Below are 17,529 nucleotides of genomic sequence, written 5' to 3' on the forward strand. Positions count from 1 at the left end.
ACCACTTGTATAAGCCTGTTGCTTAGGCTGCCACTCATATTGGCACAGCGCTTATCCCGTGTATTGCCACTGTGGCTACTATAAATTTATATATGTTATAGCCTGCTGCACCTGTATGGTTACAAGCTTTGGTGTGCACCCACTACAGATCCTTAGCATATGAGAGTCGTCCACCATCATTAGCTTTATATACCATTCCCGCACCTACCGTCTCGCTTTGCGATTGCCTCCTAGCTCCTCCCTGTCACCTCTCCTACCCGTCTCCCCCGCTATCGTGAGCCTCCCCGAGGTCAAGTGTGTCCCTCTAATCCGACCTGACTTCCTGCTCGTCTCCGACTTGCCCGACCTCCACGCTCCTGCGCTCCGTGACTGTAACATATACATATATACAAACACGTTCTCACCCTTGCTTATGGTTACTAGTATTTTCTCTGAGCACCCATTCATGTCCATGGTATGTACACCAACTCCTGAGTGCCCGTTCTCAATCACACATGTGTGCAGACCACCCACCCTGGTTCATAGTATAGTATGCACTGAGCACCTGCTACTACTATTACACCCCATCCACCAACTGCCACCCTACCCCACTTTGAGTTCTCCACTGTTTGACATTCGCCCAGGATTTTTTTTGTGCCACACATGTCTCCCCATTCTTTGTAATACATCCTATGCATGTGAAGCACACAATGATTCTTGTGCACATATAGCACTCTGAGTGCTCCACTTCCATGGGCATACACACTCTGAATGCCTATTTTTGATGGCTGTATACCCTCCAAGCACCCAATTTCATGGGCATACACACTGCCATAGGCATACTAACTCTGTGTGCCCACATTTGATGGCTCTCCTCCTCCGAGTGCCCGTGTGTGGTGGTCATTCAACTCCGAGCGCCCGCCTGCAGGTGGTCATTCAACTCCGAGCACCCACCTGCAGCCTGGCAGGTGGTCGTTCAACTCCGAGCGCCTGCATTTGATGGTCATTCAACTCCGAGCGCCCGCCTGCAGGTGGTCATTCAACTCCGAGCACCCATCTGCAGCCTGGCAGGTGGTCGTTCAACTCCGAGCACCTGCATTTGATGGTCATTCAACTCCGGGTGCCTGCCTGCAGGTGGTCATTCAACTCCGAGCGCCCGCTTTTGATGGTCATTCAACTCCGAGCGCCCGCCTGCAGGTGGTCGTTCAACTCCGAGCGCCCGCGTTTGATGGCTCTCTTCCTCCGAGCGCCCGACTGCCACACCCCGAGCCCGCACCCTCATTACCTTACCCTCCTCCGAGTTCTCCACCGTTCAACGACATCTCGGGCTTGTTTTATGCGCGTTTCTACCCTCTTTCTAACGAGCCGCCCCGTTTCACCATGCGACCCGCCGTCGTCCCGCTGCACGTCGTCTTGTGCGACACAAGATCGCCCCCCACATCACCTACTTGATGCTCCCATCTCTTGACGGTTCGGAGCTCGTTTTTGACGCGGTTAGGTTCGTTCTCTTCCCCTCTTCAAGGCCGTTTCGATGCACCTTTGCGCGCGTTGGTACGCCCAGCCAATTGCCCATGACAGCTGCCGCATTGCCACCTTTTTGCCCTATCTGCATCTTCCTCAACCCCCGCGATCTTGAGCACCACGGCCACATATCCCGTTCGTTCCGCACGCATTTTGGTACGCGTGCTCCCCTCATTACCCCGCATATAACGCGCCCTCGACGCCGCGAAAACGCGCAGCCGTTCACCCGCAGCAACCACTGCTCTCTCCACACCGCCTCCAGCCATCCTCAGGCTTGGACTCGATGCGCCACTTTCCCAGTTTCGCTCCGATCGCGCTGAAAATCGGAGCTCAGATTGCCCTCATCAATTCCTTTCAAACGCGCCCACCTTCGTCTCGCCCGCCGCACTCGTTCGCCCGCTGTGCGCTGTGCAAGACCGCCTGAAATCAGCACTCCCTTCCCATCTTCCCAATGCTCGATCTCGCCCACTTCGCCACCTAAGAAGACGTGGATGGGTTCATTCGTCGCGCGTCATCAAGCCCTTTCGATCGCGCGCTTGGATGTAGCAGTCGGAAGAGATTTGCACCATGTATGACAGGATATGTGTATGTTCAGCTTACCTTGCCCCCTCCTCCTGCCTCCCCCAGTCTTGCCCTCGCATCTTGCCCGTTCCATGTCCGTTTGGCGTGCGTTTTGGTGCATAGGTTAGCATATATCCCCTCGTTTTAACGCCACCTTACACATTGTGATCTGTGCCTTCCATGATGTTATATTTTGGTGCTCAGCACCTGTTTGATCTGACCTATACTGTATACACTATCAACCCCCTCAGTCTCCCTCATTTTTTTGGAATGAAACTGTACACCACATATGAATGCAGTGCTGCACACTGCAGCATATTGATATGAGTTGGTCTACCTGTACTGGACACCTTCTCCCTGGGAAGTCACCCTTCACAGCAGCATGTGTAGATGGTAATTCACCAAGCTGTTTTCTATATCAGAGAGTAGCTTGTAAGATCTGTGGGTGTGCAAATTTGGAAGACAGTAGCTGCAACAGTGAGGGAATAATGAGGTATGATATTTTAAAATGACATACCACACACAGACATGGGATAATAGTGTATCACATTCCGGACACCTAGATATATTCACAGACAATATTCTGAATGCAATGCAGAAGATAGCGCACAGAAATCCGGATACTTGGTGAAGATACAAGATATGTGTGGAAAGTGGAAGTTCTGAGAAAACACGACATGTATAAGTTCATGTGCAGACATGATATCAACGGGCTGTTTGCTGAATCACACCTGGATACTATTAAGGTGCTCAGATCGGAATTTATACGCTTATCGGTGATGAGATGCATGTGGGGGATCATATGTCATTATTTTATGACATACGGTACCCTGGAACGACATGTGCTCCGATTAGAATTCAAAAACATGGATTAGAATGGGGTACGTCTCAGCTATCCAACACAGAAGAGACCTTGAAAAACGGTTGAGAACCAGTGGAGATGTGCAAGATGAGCCAGAAGCTTGCAGCTCCGTAGCCTTCATCTGCCTTTTCGCGTCGTTGCCACGCAAGAGCACCTGTATCTGTGGCTTTGACAACCAGGCGTTGATGAGGATGATCTCTTCGAATCGCAGTTTAGTTTCCCCCATGACGTTACTGCCAAAACACGGCATCAGAACGCGGCGCAAAACGGGGGTAATGTACTCACGTAACAAGCAGGCGAGGAGTCCGATGGGGAAGCGTTCGGTGCGGGGAAATCGAGCAGGAGCAGCGAAGGAGACAAGTCGTATTACCAAGGCGCATCAGGATATACATGGACAGGGAGAGATCAGGAACCGGTAACTACCGTGGCGACAACGTGAGGGATTCGAACAGGCGGGATCGGGAGGCGTTGGTAGGTGCGCACGAAACTGTCAACGTAAAACTCGATCGCGGCAGCCTGAATATTGGCAAATCGGAACGCGTCGCATTCATCGACCTCACTCGCGGCTCCAGAGAGACTGGCAGGACGACCAGGCCATCGACGTTGCAGCTCGAGCAACGCGCGCAGACGAGGTCTCCCACTCTCCCACCTCGCGTCCGGAGGCCGGACCCAGCAGGATGACGAGCGATCAACGTCCCCCAAAGGGCATATGTCCATCCCGGAGGACGCACTCCCCCAGACTTCGGAAACGAGGGACTCGCGCGCCCATTGGTCCAAGTCGGACCACCTGCGCGACCCAGCTAGTTCGGCATCCAGAGCGAGGACCTCGCACCGCCAGTTCATCTCGTGCGCCTCCCAGACGAGCGAGCGGATGAGATCTTGGTCACGCGTCACGTCGTCGAGAGTAACAACGCGGGCGCCGTATGAATGAGCCGCGTCTGGGGCGAAGTTACGGAAGTCGGCGCGGGCGAAGACTTGCCGGATCGCCTGCTGAGCGGCAAGGCGGTTGGCCTCGCGCGCGACCTTCGTCGGCTGCTTACGCTTTGAAGGCTTCCCATCGGTCGCGGGTGTCGACGAGATCGGCGCCCTCATACTTGACGTCGAGGGGCCTATCAAAGGCGCTACCTGGGAGGAGGAGACACCCGCCGAATAATCCCCCCAGAGCGCCTCCTGCCATTGTTGGACGTTGAGGGGTCCACCACAGCTGGTGCGGTCGAAAAGGCGGACACGACAGAACGTGCGGATCGCGACGAGCTGAAGCGTGCGTCGCGACCGCTTTTCCTCGGAGAGGGGGAACCCGTCGAGGTTGTCGAACATCCAAGGCGGCGGAAAGAAGTATGATGCGCTCTTGCTGGGCTGCTTGAGTTCACCGACACGCCGGAGTGCGTCAATCCACGCTTCCTCGTGTATGACGGTCTTGGACGGATAGAACCGGCGGAACGGGTTCACGTTGAACGATCCGGTCGACTCTATGGGGGCCTTCGGACGTGAAGGCTTTTTAGCGGGTCGCGCGGCGACGGGAGCCAGGCCTTGCGCGAGACTCTGAGCGGTGGTCCCTGACCGCGTGCGGACGCCAGTCGACGAGGACGCCTCGGAGTCGAGCTCTCGCACTTTCTTCCTCGCGCACTCCTCGTTGTCATCGTGGTTGTCCGAGACGAGCAGGGGAACTCGGCTTCCGATGAGCTCGGCGTTGACTTTCGTGTACATGGCGGCCAACCAACGACCGGGGGTGTTCAGGAAACCAGAGAGGTCTCGCTGTGCAAGAACCAGCTTCGGGAACGATGGGGTTGACGAGAGCGAGGCCGGCGGAGGAGTGAGGGGGACGACTTCCCAGATGGCAATGTCGGGGCGTCGGTGCTGCTGGAGCCAGACTGGAACGCCGGCGCGATGAAGTTCCTGGGCTACGCTCGGATCTGCGGTGTACGCGCCGAGGACGTCCAGGACGTCAGTTCTGCAGTCGCGTCCCTCCGAGATCCGAGGCAGAACCTCGCGCACGTAAGCGCGAAGACCTGCAAGCTCCAAACATAGCCTTTGAACGTGCGAGGCTAGCGACACGATGATGCCGCGTTCGGATGGGAGGACGCAGAGGCGATCGAAGCAGAGGCGGACGCCGAGGGTGAGGAATCGATGCTTCTGCTGGACGTCCGGCGGGCCTCGTTTGCATGGTTCTGACCAGGTGATGATGTTGTCGACAGTGTGGCGAAGTTCCTTGATAAGGTCCTCGCGAAGCCTCCCCAGGCGAGACGGCCCGTACTGATCCTTGATCCAGTCCCCGTGGAGCCAGTCGTGCCACAGGACGGGAAATCCCGGATCGTAAACACTCCCATGACGAGGAATGCACGCGAGATGGACGAAGTGCCGGTGGTAACTTTGCGGCCACCGGGAGTATTCATGTGCTCCCCAGCGACCGTCGTCGAACGTGGTGATCTCACCAACTGCGACCGCCAGACGGGGGACGTGGTTCTGGTTGGGAGTGGTGAACAGCGAAAACGACCCGAAGCCGTCGCTCGCGACGAAACCATCGAAGGGTCCGACTGCACCCAAGCGCGGACGATCTAGAGTTCAAGCGTTAGGACACGTCGGGCAGAAGGGGCATATGAACGCACCTTCCAAGCTACGGTTCGCGCACAGAGGCTCGTCATCGGCGTTGGAAGACTCATGACGTTCTCGGACTACTATGGGCGTAAGGATCCTGCGGTGACTGGTGAAAGTGAAGTCTACGTACCGGGCTGAAGCCCTCGGCGTGGGGGGAGGTGAGAAGACATGACGAGCGAGGCGGCACGTCGGTGCTATGAAGAACGGTTCAACGTTTTATAACCATATGCACGGAGGGAATTACGTACCGTATCCGGAGGGCGGTGGGCGAGAAGTTGAGAGAGGCAGGAGGATAGCAGCCGGAAAACGTCCCGCTGGAGAAACGCGTATGCAGCCAAGGGGAGGATGCGATCCCCTATGGGTGCGTGGTTGAGATGGTGGGTGAGGACGGGGATGGAGGACGAAGACGAGGCAAATGACAAGGCAAGAGAGAAAGGGGGTCAGCTGGACAACGTCCCGCTGGAGAACCACGTATGCAACCAAGGGAGGGATACGATCCCCTATGGCGGCGTGGTTGGATGATGGACGAGTGCGAGGATGGTGAGCAGTAGGCGGAGGACGATGAGGAAGCAAGTGTGGGGCATCGGCGCTTCGATGGAGATCGTGAGAACCGCAATGTTAAACGGCGCGCGCCTTAGACAACGTGACCGCAATGCTCACGTGATCCCCGTAAGGCTCTCTGCTCTCCGCTCCCCTGAGCCCTCGCTAACCGTTGTGTCCCTCCCCGCCACCCACCCTTCTCTCTCCTCTTCGCCCACCACGGCGCATTCATACCACTCCGTCCCAATCCCATTCACCTTTCGGAGCGACGCCGGTGTGTCACCGTCGCGTCGGCCGGGAGTCTTTCGGGGTCCTCGAACCTGGCGTTGCCAGACGTTCGAACCTTGAACTCTTCTTCCCCCACTCCTACGTTTATAATTCCGCGCGTATAGCTGTAGCTTCTAAAGCTGCGAAACACTCAATTTCCCCGTGCTTGTACGACACCGCTGTCCAGGTGTCCAGACGGTCGAAAACGAGGTATGTGGTCCCTAGCCAGACCAGGAGCCAAAGATTCTGACTCAGCGCACCAGTTGCGACCCACTATTGCCTCCACATCACCCTTGCATCTTCAAACGCCACCACGATGACAAAGTAAGTCTAGTGTTATACCCGAAGCTGAAGTATTTTACTCATACCCTAGCAGAAACAAGAAACGATTCGCTGCTGCGGACTTCCTGCAGGCGTCGATGCGCGGCAAGAAGACTCGACTGGATTCTTCTCCGCCCGCAATCGACATCGCATCGGCGTCCTCGCGAATGCGCACAGAGCGTGCATGGCAAGGGGCTGAAAGCGACCTCTCGAACGAGTACGCTGCACCTGCGCTCGAAACTCAGAGCCAGGACGACGTCCGCCCCCTTGCGACCGAAGAGACCTCTTCTACGGCCGCCGTTGCCGACGAGGTTCCACCGGACGGCGACTCGGCCCAGACGGACGAGAAGGAGGAGAAGAAGGAGAAGCTTGTGGTGAGTGGTGTGCGGCGTCGGTAGACCACGCCGCTAAGAATAATGCCAGACTCCCAGCCAGAAGATGGACTACTTCATGAAAACCTGGGCGTGTCGCGCTCAAGACGCGCTCCTAGAGCGAGAGGCAGGACCGGTCTTCCCCGTGAAGTGTGCGACCTGCGCGAAGAGTTTCGAGGACGGCACGAATGACAACATATATCGGTGCTTCGATTGCTGGTTTCCACCGCTGCAATGCATCAAGTGCATCGCCGACGAACACACACACAACCCATTCCACCGACTCGATGAATGGTCCACAACACGAGGGTTCTGGAAACGCACGATGGCCGGCGAGCTGCCCACACCATACAACGTAGCCTTGTACGTCGGTCATTCGGACGCAAAGCCTTGCGCGGTCGCCGGCGGGCATACGAGGCGCATGACCATCGTCGACAACCACGGGCCGCACGAGTTCGAAGTCGGGTTCTGCCACTGCACATCCTTCGATCGACCACCAGAGGAGGAAGCGTTGCAGCTTCTACGATCGCGCTTGTGGCCCGCGACGTGGTTAACGCCTCGCGCGGCGTTCACAATCTCCGGCCTTCGCGACTTCCACCTTCTCTCTCTCACCACGCAAGCCTCAACGCAGGACTACTGGAAGTATCTTTCGCGCAGCAAGGACAACGTGCTCACGCATCGCATCCCCGTGAGTCGTGCCCACGCTGTGTTCACTTCTGTCTTACTAACAGTGAGTAGAGCCGCTACGGGGATCTGTTGACCACCCTGCGGTTGTACTCCTTCACACAGCTCACGAAGCGCAGCGGCGTGGAGCCGTCATGGGATATGGGAGAGGGAGTTCTGGGTACTGCGTGTCCCGCCTGTCCACAGCCTGGCATCAACATGAACTCCATACCACCCGCGGCATACGGGGAGACCGATGAGGAAAAGTGAGTTTAAAATCGTACAATCAGATGGATCATCACACTGAAGAAACCCACAGGTATCTTGAGGCGTTGTATATCACCCTCGACGGCAACTTCCAGCTCAGCCAGAAGATGAAGAAGGCCGACCTCAACGACACCGCGCTTACCCACGCTGCGGGGTACTTCGTCAACGAGACGGAGGCCGCAGACATACTTGATGTGCCTCAGGAGGAGGTGAACGAGGTGAGACCGTCCGCAATCGTACGAAATATCAGTCTCATTTTTGGCACAGGCGACGACCTGTCATGAGTTCGGCGCCATGGGGTACAGCCGTTATGCTGGGAGAGTGACCGGACTTGTGGGTGGTACATGCGCGCGGCACCAGTACTGGATGAGGAACAGTTTCGTTGACCTGACCAAGGGCGAATCGTGAGCTTACCGTCGATGTGGCTTCGACATTGTGTTGAGACGTATTCTAGTTACAAGTACGCGGATCTTAGTCACCTGAGTGGCTTGAAGACGTACTACTCCCTTCCCATGATCGTCTCGGGATATGACATCAACTGCCAATACAGCAAGAATGTCGTGAAGCGCATGACCAAGATGTGCAAGCAGAACAAGGGTATGACATGTTTACCCTCTCATATCGCAGAGAGGCCCTTCACGCTAGTCGTGGTCGGGAAGTGGCACTTGTCCGCGCACCAACCGGCATGTCGCTACAAGTATTCGTACAACTGGGTGCCAGGCTGCGCGATGACCGACGGAGAGGCACCCGAGCGCAACTGGTGGACAACTGTCCCGTTAATCGCGCGGACGAAAGAAATGGGTCCCGGGGCTCGTCACGATACCCTCAACGACAATTGGAACGACCAGAACGTGCAGCGTACGCATAAGCTAGGTCAGTGGTCGTGTTCACGTTGACCGTATTCTTGCTCGCTGACGCTTCAGACAGCGGGCGTTCTCTCGAAACGTTTCGAAGCGACGCACGAGAAGATCAAGATGCTCGAAAATCATCTCAAGAACATCGAAAAAGACTTCACTGCCGAGGAGCTCAAAGCGATGAAGGAGGACGAGACCGAATTCATCCGACGTGTCGTTTCCGTGGAGTTGCACGACGACCTCGAGAACCTATACGACATCGACTTTGATCGTGGTGAGTGTCATGCGAGCGACTTTATCGTACCCGGCTGACAGTCGCGCAGCCAAGCTCGCACAGGCCGTCGTCGCTTCTGCGGGCAAAAAGCCCGCGGGGGCACCGAGCAAAAAGTCCACTGTCAAAGCGCGGAAGCTCGCCGCAGAGCAACGCAAGTCGAACCCGAACCAAAACGCGAAGAAGCCTGCCGCTGGCAGCGCGAAGAAGTCCTCGGAACCCAAGATGCCACGTCGCGACCAGAAGATGATGGAGGTGCTCAACGAGGGAATCGAGCTTGAGATGCTGAAGTGAGTCCGTTTCTGTCGTCGCATTTCTCGCTCTCACACGGAGACTTCGCAGACGGACTCTGCTACATGGCCTTCGGCAAGACCCAGGCGAAGTGACACCCGACATGGAACACAAACGCAATGAACTTCTGCGGAGATACTCGAAATGGGCAGGCCTCTACGATGCCCAGATCCAGCCCGTGCTCGAAGACGCCGCCGACATGGTTCCTGAAGCTCTCAAATCCCAGACGTTCCCCCGTCGCGTCGAAGCCTGTCGCGCACCGATCTCCTCCGACAGCGATGACGATTTCATGGAGATCGAAGGTGTAGAGTTACCTCTGCCTTCAACCTACGACGACACTGTGTTGGCTCAACCACCAGCAAAGCACCTCGCGGACCTGGAAGCGACAGTCAGGTGCCAGCAAGCACACAAGTGTCTCGAAGAAGTGCGAACACACCTAATTCTCTACGCCGCGCTCAAGATCGACGTCCGGATCCCATCGAAGAACAAGCCTCTCTCTCGCGAGCTCACCGACATGCTCAGAACGACGCGCAGAGATGCCGACGCCGCTGCGGACGACTATCGCGCAATCAGGGAGCGTCTTCTCTGGCTAGGGATATCAGTCAACGACCCCGACTTCCAGCCACTGGAGAAACGCGACGTCGAACCTTTCAACTTGGCGAACTCCCGAAGCTCTTTGAATCAATCAAAGAAACTTCAGGTTTCGTGGCTTTGGAACAAAATGTCCCTTGTCGACAAACCGGGAACGGAGCTGTACGCCATCTATGCGGACGATGGTGTGTGCCCACTGATACTTTGTAATACACGTGTACTGACGGACTTTGAGCAGTGAAGGCAGTTCACTGGTTCCGGACGAGCGGTATACTCACACGGTGGAAAGAAGAGCGCAAGCTCCTGCGTCGGGAGATGTGGCGCACCATCATGTTCTTCGCGCATTGGAGGCGCCATTGGGTGACAACTGCAGATGGGCATCGAAAGACACGAGACCGCGGGCGAGAGGCATACGCGCGCAAGTACGTCTCTTTAACGGACTCGATCCCGCGACGCTATTGACTGGGACACAGGCAAGCCGATCGTTGCGTTGTTCTACTCAACGAATGTCGAGTGCAGTACGAATGTCTCAAGCTGGTGGGTGATATTCCCGTCTCGACGTACCACAGCACTAATTATGGCATTAGGATGATACGGTATGGGCAGGAGCCCTTGGACTGATCAATCCCAACGACGTAGACTAAGTGCGTGCTCGTATCATACCATGTACCTCTACCTACTGGCGCTATGCTCCAAGTCCTCTTCCTCCCGGGGCCCACACCGCATCATTGCCCACGTCCACGCGATGCGCACCGACGGCTCCGCGTTCGCCTTCCTCGCCGGTTGGACTACCACGCGCTAACTACTAGGCCCGCTCGATGCGCCCCACACTGATCTCGGTGCCGTCTATGCACGCGCTCTCCACGCTCACGCTTGGATAGGTACACTCTGCCTTTCTCCACCAGGACGGCACGCTCGACGCGATGGGCACGACGCACAAGAACCGCTCGCCCATCTCGCTCGCGTCACCATCCGGTAAGTCCTCCGCTTCATCCTCCTACGCTCCGCACCTAGCCCACCACCTCCCCAGGTCCCGGCTGCACCACCGACCCATCCCCACAATGAGCACGTCCCGCTTTCGCCTTCTTCGCCTGCTGAGCGCCGCGTGGCATAGCCAAGTAGGCCTGCTCGACACGTCCGCGCCGTTCCTCGTGCGTCAGACGCTGGTGTTGGTGCCGATGACGCATACACTCCTTCGGATGTTCGCGCTCGGACAGGCACACTCCGCCAAGCTCGAGGCACGTCGCCGCCGTTGCGTGCATCTGGCACGGCACCTACGCGCTCTTCCACAGCGGCGCGCATGGTCAGCTCAGGAGGGTGGTGAGTCCGTGCGTTCCCTTACTCCCTTTCGCACCATCGCGCGCCATTTTACGCCTTCTGTGCTGCTCGGACGTTGCTGACTGTGCGCACCCCTCAGTCCTGTCCAGCGCCCACGAGTGCGACATCGCGTTGCCGCACATTGCCCACATACCCTGCTTAGCGTAGTTGCCATGTACTTACTTATGTTCTATGCACCCAAGGGGACACGTTGATGCATATCCGGTACACATGTGGTTCGATCAGAGGCTCTTTGGTGTAACGGCTGAGCGTGTCGTAGCTGATGCATGCACTGCGGGTTCGACTCCCATGCGGGTGTTACATTAAATACCAGAATTGCATGCACCGTTCACGCAACTGGCGTCTATTCCAGATGTAACTGGATGTTATGGTGACTTACCATCCAGATGAATCTGGGAAGTCACTAGTCAAAGCTGCTCCGCGAAGAACACGTAGTACAGATGGGACCGCTGCCCGGTGTGGGTGATCTCAAGGGCAGGCCGTCACTGCGTACTACTCCGACCCACGCTGGTAGAGCCACCTCACCATCGCGCAGGAAGACGCAGGCCCCATTCCGCGAACGCACGGTTGTAGGCACGCCGCATCAACCTCGTCCACCGACGCCCTCGCTGCACCCGCCTGCCTCGTCGTCTCGCGCACCTCGCGCTGTCGACCTTTAAGCGCCCCGGCTGCAGGGCGCGGCTCCTACAAGTTCCACCAGGCAATGCGCTCCGCTGCTACGCTGCTCCCTGTTCGTCCTGCTCCGTCTTGGGTCCGATACTTGCGAACTCGAGTTCGTGACAGACGTCAACTCCGTCTTGGACAACGTGCGTGCCCCTCTCCCTTGCAGTGCCCCCATTGAGTCGTGCGTCTGCTCAAATTGCACCGCAGCTCGCCTGGCGCGCGCTCTATGAGGCGATGTCGGACCAGATCAAGCATCGGCTCGAGTCTATGCCTCCTGAGGACGGCATCGTCGCCGTGGACGAGACGTGCCTCACTCAGATACTCGCCAACCTCATGTCGAATGCGTGCAAAGTCACACCCGCCGGCGGCAACCTGACGATCCGCACTCGGCTCGTCCTCCCCGAGCGCTATTCGCGCTACTACGACGACAACAGCAACCAGGACGAACGGTGCGGGCGACCTGAGCAGCACAGGAAATGGGGAGACATGTGGGGCGTGTGGGGACGAACTGACGGGGCTGTCGAAGAAGCACCTGAAGGAGCGCGACGTGTCGCACACAAGGAGCTCGCCGCCGCCGGAGTGGATTGTGGTGCAGATCGAGGTGTCGGACGTGGGTATGGGAAGTAAGCTCTTTTGCGCGTGGTCCTTTATGACTCTCGAAAGTCGAGACGCTGATCTTGTGGTGCGCCTGCAGCGCGAACGGGACCTTCGTCGCGCAGAAACACGTCCTCGTCGTCGACGATGACCCGCTCACGCGCAAGCTCATATCGCGAATGCTCAAGCGGCTTGGCTACTGGCTCCCGATGGCGGAGAACGGCGATATCATGCTGGGCCTCATACTGACCGACGCACACGGCACGCAACACTGTTAAGCGAAGACACGGGTTCTGGTGGGCTTGTGGACTCGGTGGCGAGCGTCGTCCCGGGCGGGGCGCACCCCACAACTTTGCAGCCCCACCACGGGAGACCTCCAGCGACTCCGCTACTCCCGAGTCCCGCCTTCACAACACCCCCACGCCCGCCTCCGTCCCATACATCTCCATCACCGCCCCCACGCCCAACCCCAACGGCCCCGGTTTTCCCCACTCAAGGATCCATCACTCTAGCCCACACAAGCCCACGCACCGTCGCTCCGCGACCGCAACCCCCGGACGAGTCGACCTCTCCGTCTCGTCCGCTCCCGGCTTCGCCGGTCATCGCCTTCCACCATGGGCGCTCAGCGTTCTCATCGCCGATCAGGCCCCACGCGCTCATCGCCGATCATCGATCAGGCCCCAGGCCCCAGGCTGCGGCGTTCTCATCGCCGGTCGGCGGTCACACCTCGCGCACTCATCGCCGATCACGCCCTGCAAACCCTCGCGACACGCTCGCCTCTTCGTTCACTGCGCTCCCTTTTCGTCTTCGCGCGCCGCCATAGTAAGGCGTCTAGCCTTTCAGATGGCTCCCCCATCAGCCAAGCCTGACGGACGCACGCTGAAGCGCATAGTCATGTCCGTGGGACTCGAGGCACGCTGGATGCTCGACGACGGCAAGGTGCGCCCACTTTCTGTTCATCTCGCGCATTCTCGTGTCTCTACCCACATCTTCTCTGCCCCTCGTATCTCTGTGGAGCATCTCCCCCGCCCACGATACCCTCGATCTGTCACTCCCTTTGCTCTTCTCGTGCGAGCACCGTCACTGACGCGTTATTTCTCCCCATACAGGCTCTGTATAGGCTCATCCAGAGTGCCTTCACCCACTTCCGTGTCCTCTGCACCATCCGCCCCTTCCGTGACTCGCCCCCGTTGCCCTCCGTCGCCCCCTAGGACCACCGTGTCGAGCCCACGATCTATGGCAGTCCCATCGACTCGATCCTGTCCGACTTCGACACCCAGTTTTTCGTCAAGACCCTCCTCAAGGGCGTCCTATGCATGCCCGCAGCGCCCAACGTCACCACGCTCGCCAGGGGCGAGGTCCTCTCGCCACTCCCCGGCGAGCTCCGCCTCAACTCGGACCTCGAGCTCGCCCGGTACGTCTCCCTCCTTCTATGCTCGCACATCGAGCCCTCACGCCTCGACGCCCGCAGCGATCCGCGCACCGCGTGCGAGTGGCACTCATTCGCCACGAACCAGAAGCTGATGGTCACTCGCTTCTCGGCGGCCACGATGAACAAGATGACCACGCTTGGCAGCCACGTCCCCGAGTCGCTCGTCGACTGCTCCGAGGTCATCTCCGTGCCCAAGCCTCCCTCGGGGTCTCAGAAGGCGCGCCTCCCGGCGGGCAAGACGCAGAAGGACATCGAGGCATTATGCGCCCCCGGACCCGCCCTCCCCTCTGCTCGAGTTCCCACTCCCACCCATCACCCTGCCGGCGATCTCGCCCAACCTACGCGCGCCGTCGAACCACCGTATGCGTCCAGCTTCCTCCGCCCGCCCACCAGTGCGGCGGGCGACGCGGTGACGTTGGCGGGGGCTCGCACGCGGCTCTCGAGCGTGCACGAGCGTGCGCACCTCGCGCTCGGTTGACGGCCTTCCGGGCCCTGGCCAGTGGAGGCGGCGCCTTCTGGGGCGGTATTCCACCCCGAACACCCTCATGCAGGACTAGTTGGTGTACCGTGCCTTCCAAGGCACCTTGTAGTAGTGTTGTGATTTACTTAGAGCGGTCTTCTTATCACATTTAGTCTCTGAGCCAAGCGCACTGTGCGCGGTCGATACTCTCGTGTACACCCGAACACGTGAGTCCCGATCTTCTCTGCCGTCTCATCACTCTCCCGTCCGCATCAAGACTTTGTCCGCTCACCCCGACGCCCCAACGTTTCCATTAGCAGGAGATAGCTCGCGAATAGTAGCAAGTATTGGTGGTAAGTTCTTTAAGTGTACATTACTGTCGCAGACCACTAAATTACATCTCACTTAGCAATCTGGGTTTTTCCTGATCAGTGACTCGGGGGTGAGGCCGTTGGCCTTGAGCTGCTTGGGCAGGAGGAACTTCCGTGCGATGTGAATCTTCTCGTCGTAGGTGGAGCCTAGAGTGACTCGTCATCTAGATAACCCTCGGAAATAAATAGTACCTGACTGAGGTCGATGGGCACGTTGATATAGTGATCCTAAATGAGACCGTCAGTGTCGATTCCCTTGATGCGTTCAATGGACTCACGTTGAACGAGTGATTTGCGCTTGATGGCGAGCCAATTGGAATCACCTTCTGACCGCCGAACCCCCTCGTTCGAACTCGCAGCAGAAGACACGGCCGAAGACGCCGCCAGTTCTTCTCGTTCGGCTTGGAGTCTCACGTCAACAGCCAGGACAGTCGCGAGAAGGGGTGCGACTTACGTAGTTACGGATGACGCCATGCTCAACGCTCCCGGACGGGATGCGCTGTAACCGCTTCCACTCTTGCACGGCCATTTTGCGCTCGTCACTGTCCTTCGCCATGGCTTCGGTCTTCGACTTGATCTCCGCCATATCGTCGGCCTCCGACTGCTCGTTGTCGTCGAGCTCCGACGGCGTCTTGGGCGTCCGTGCCCCTGGAGCTTCGGAACCCTGTGACGAGCGGTTGAGGCTATTGAGCTCGCGCTGGATGGCGGCGAGCTGCTGCCGGAGGAAGAACTCCTTCTGTTGCTTTGAGAGGGACTCATCGACGGACTGCGCGATCTTCTTCGTGACTTCGGAGATGGATGCCTGCTTGATGAACAGCTCTGTTGCGCGACGGAGACGTTGGTCAGGGCCAGCAGCGGCGAGGTAAGCTGGGGAGAGAACGCGTCAGAAATCCCGTACGCTGCTACCCTGGCCAGAGGATTAGACACGGGTTTCCATGTTTCAGGACTTTAGCGGGGGTGGCAACGCAAACACCGGCTGGTGCTCGCGAATCTCGCAGAGCAGGGTCGAAGTCAATGCAGAGTGAGAAGAGGGAACCCACCGAGTTTGTCGTCGTACTCGACCTTGTTGATGCCAGCGACGATGACGTCCGCCATCCATGGTGTCTTGTCGTCTGAGACCTCCTCGATCATATGTAATATATTGAGATACACATCCCGACGGGATTGCTGGTGTGGGGTCGAGGTCCGGCAAGTGGATCCTCGAGAGGCCTCGGAGTGTGACATGGTAGAACCGTTGGGGACCTCTCGAAACGAGACGGACGACACGAACGACGCGAGCCCCAGGAGTGGAGGGAGTTGGAGGTGGAGATGGGGACTGTGCCGACGGTGTGTTGCGGGGTGGGGTCGTCGACGGTTCAGGATCTGGGTTGCCCGTCGATGCTCGTTCCATACACACGCCCAAGAAACAACCTACCTGTACACCGTCCGTTTTTCGCCATCCGCTCTTGCCCGTCCGTCGTCCGTCGTCCGTCATCCGTCGTCGTCCGTCGTCGGAGTCTGCCGCCATCTCCGACTGTCTCCCGACACCCTCTTGTCGTCCGTTGTCCTGCGGTCTTGAGGCAGCCCAAGATGGCATATGGCAGAGGGGCCGCACTGGGGGCAGCCCTCGCCGCCATCATCCGGGGGCCCCGCCAATGGACGGAGCCCTACGCTCAAGGAGCTCTCAGGTGGGGGCGAGCCTCCGTACCGTCAGCACTCCGAGCACCGGTGGGAGGTCAGGATATGACCGTCGCTCCCGGGGCGTCTTCCGAGAACATCGAAGGGCGGGGTGAGCGTGCATGAGAATAGTGTAGAAGGTGGGGCAGGGATTCGCGAGCGCACGCGCAGTGTCTACTCAGAGTCAGCAGGACCACAATGGAAAGGGGTGGGAATCAGTGCGCACCTCGAAAAGTCCGACGACGTACCCAGAGCCACGATTTCTCCGCGAGAGGACCGGGGACGATGTTGGGTTGGCGGTGGGTGGGCAGAGGCTGGGGGAAGGTGTCAGCGCGCAGACGGGGGCGGGAGGTGCGCAGACCTTCAACGAGACTGACAGACGTGGGGTGGGGGGCGCAGCAGGCGCGGTGGAAGCAGAAGAGCCTGGCCATGGGGGTTTGTTGAGAAGGGAGGCAGGGGACACTGGCGGACCACTGCATGGCTTGGACGATCTCCGGCGCTCTCGCTCTCGTGTGATCGCGTCTCCCGCCAGTGTCCCTCCCCGGGAACTCGCCAACTGCCTTCACCCGCAGCCCGCACTCCTGCTGCCATTCGCGCTGTCTTCGCATCCAAAGTCGCCCTGCTCAAGAGCCCCGTCCATGAGGCACTAAACACAGGTTCAGAACCTATCCTGAACATTTCCTTACAGGAAATCTGAGATAATGTGTAGTGTCTCTGTGCACTGGCGGCGGCGGCGGGAGGCGGGATCTGCGGAGAGCGCGCGAGAGCCGCCTTTGAGCTTTGAGATATCTTCGAACCCAAAAAGATGTGCGGGCGGCTGTTAGCGCCGTGCGGAGGTGTGAGCGCAGATGTGAAGGCGAGCGCAAGGATTAAGGAGCCTGGAAACGGGGACAATGGGATGGGGGGTCATCGAGGACATCGGATCCTGAACTCATTTGTTCACAGCAGTCACAATGTTCATCATAAGAGGATGATGAAGCAACACAAATGCGAAGCAGGTCCAGGCTCTCCAAGCACGTCTTCAGCGACTGGCAAGAGGAGCAAGAAACCCCTGACAGGGA

General features: G+C 58.2%; 4 protein-coding genes across 4 annotated transcripts; 2 read left to right on the forward strand and 2 right to left on the reverse strand.

Annotated features, from left to right (window-relative positions):
- Positions 1-3,328: 3,328 nt before the first annotated feature.
- BXZ73DRAFT_90340 (uncharacterized protein) lies at positions 3,329-5,688 on the reverse strand (the record flags this gene model as incomplete). Its single annotated transcript, XM_048025601.1, has 3 exons — positions 3,329-3,973; positions 4,049-5,478; positions 5,649-5,688. The coding sequence occupies 3 exons, from the start codon at positions 5,686-5,688 to the stop codon at positions 3,329-3,331; spliced, it is 2,115 nt and encodes a 704-aa protein (XP_047877272.1).
- Positions 5,689-7,438: 1,750 nt separating this feature from the next.
- BXZ73DRAFT_47795 (uncharacterized protein) lies at positions 7,439-10,416 on the forward strand (the record flags this gene model as incomplete). Its single annotated transcript, XM_048019942.1, has 9 exons — positions 7,439-7,705; positions 7,756-7,946; positions 8,000-8,165; positions 8,215-8,351; positions 8,402-8,820; positions 8,875-9,101; positions 9,259-9,362; positions 9,415-10,139; positions 10,190-10,416. 9 exons carry the CDS (start codon positions 7,439-7,441, stop codon positions 10,414-10,416), a joined length of 2,463 nt encoding a protein of 820 aa, XP_047877273.1.
- Positions 10,417-13,760: 3,344 nt separating this feature from the next.
- BXZ73DRAFT_7581 (heme peroxidase) lies at positions 13,761-14,270 on the forward strand (the record flags this gene model as incomplete). Its single annotated transcript, XM_048022284.1, has 2 exons — positions 13,761-13,963; positions 14,021-14,270. Coding segments are annotated over 2 exons (453 nt in total), but the record flags the coding sequence as incomplete, so codon positions are not given.
- A 957-nt stretch (positions 14,271-15,227) lies between these two features.
- On the reverse strand, positions 15,228-15,943 carry BXZ73DRAFT_47826 (uncharacterized protein; the record flags this gene model as incomplete). Its single annotated transcript, XM_048019945.1, has 2 exons — positions 15,228-15,679; positions 15,853-15,943. The coding sequence occupies 2 exons, from the start codon at positions 15,941-15,943 to the stop codon at positions 15,228-15,230; spliced, it is 543 nt and encodes a 180-aa protein (XP_047877275.1).
- Positions 15,944-17,529: the final 1,586 nt, after the last annotated feature.

Source organism: Epithele typhae (genome assembly GCF_022376455.1).
Source record: "Epithele typhae strain CBS 203.58 chromosome Unknown BXZ73scaffold_28, whole genome shotgun sequence".
Lineage (NCBI taxonomy): Eukaryota > Fungi > Basidiomycota > Agaricomycetes > Polyporales > Epitheliaceae > Epithele > Epithele typhae.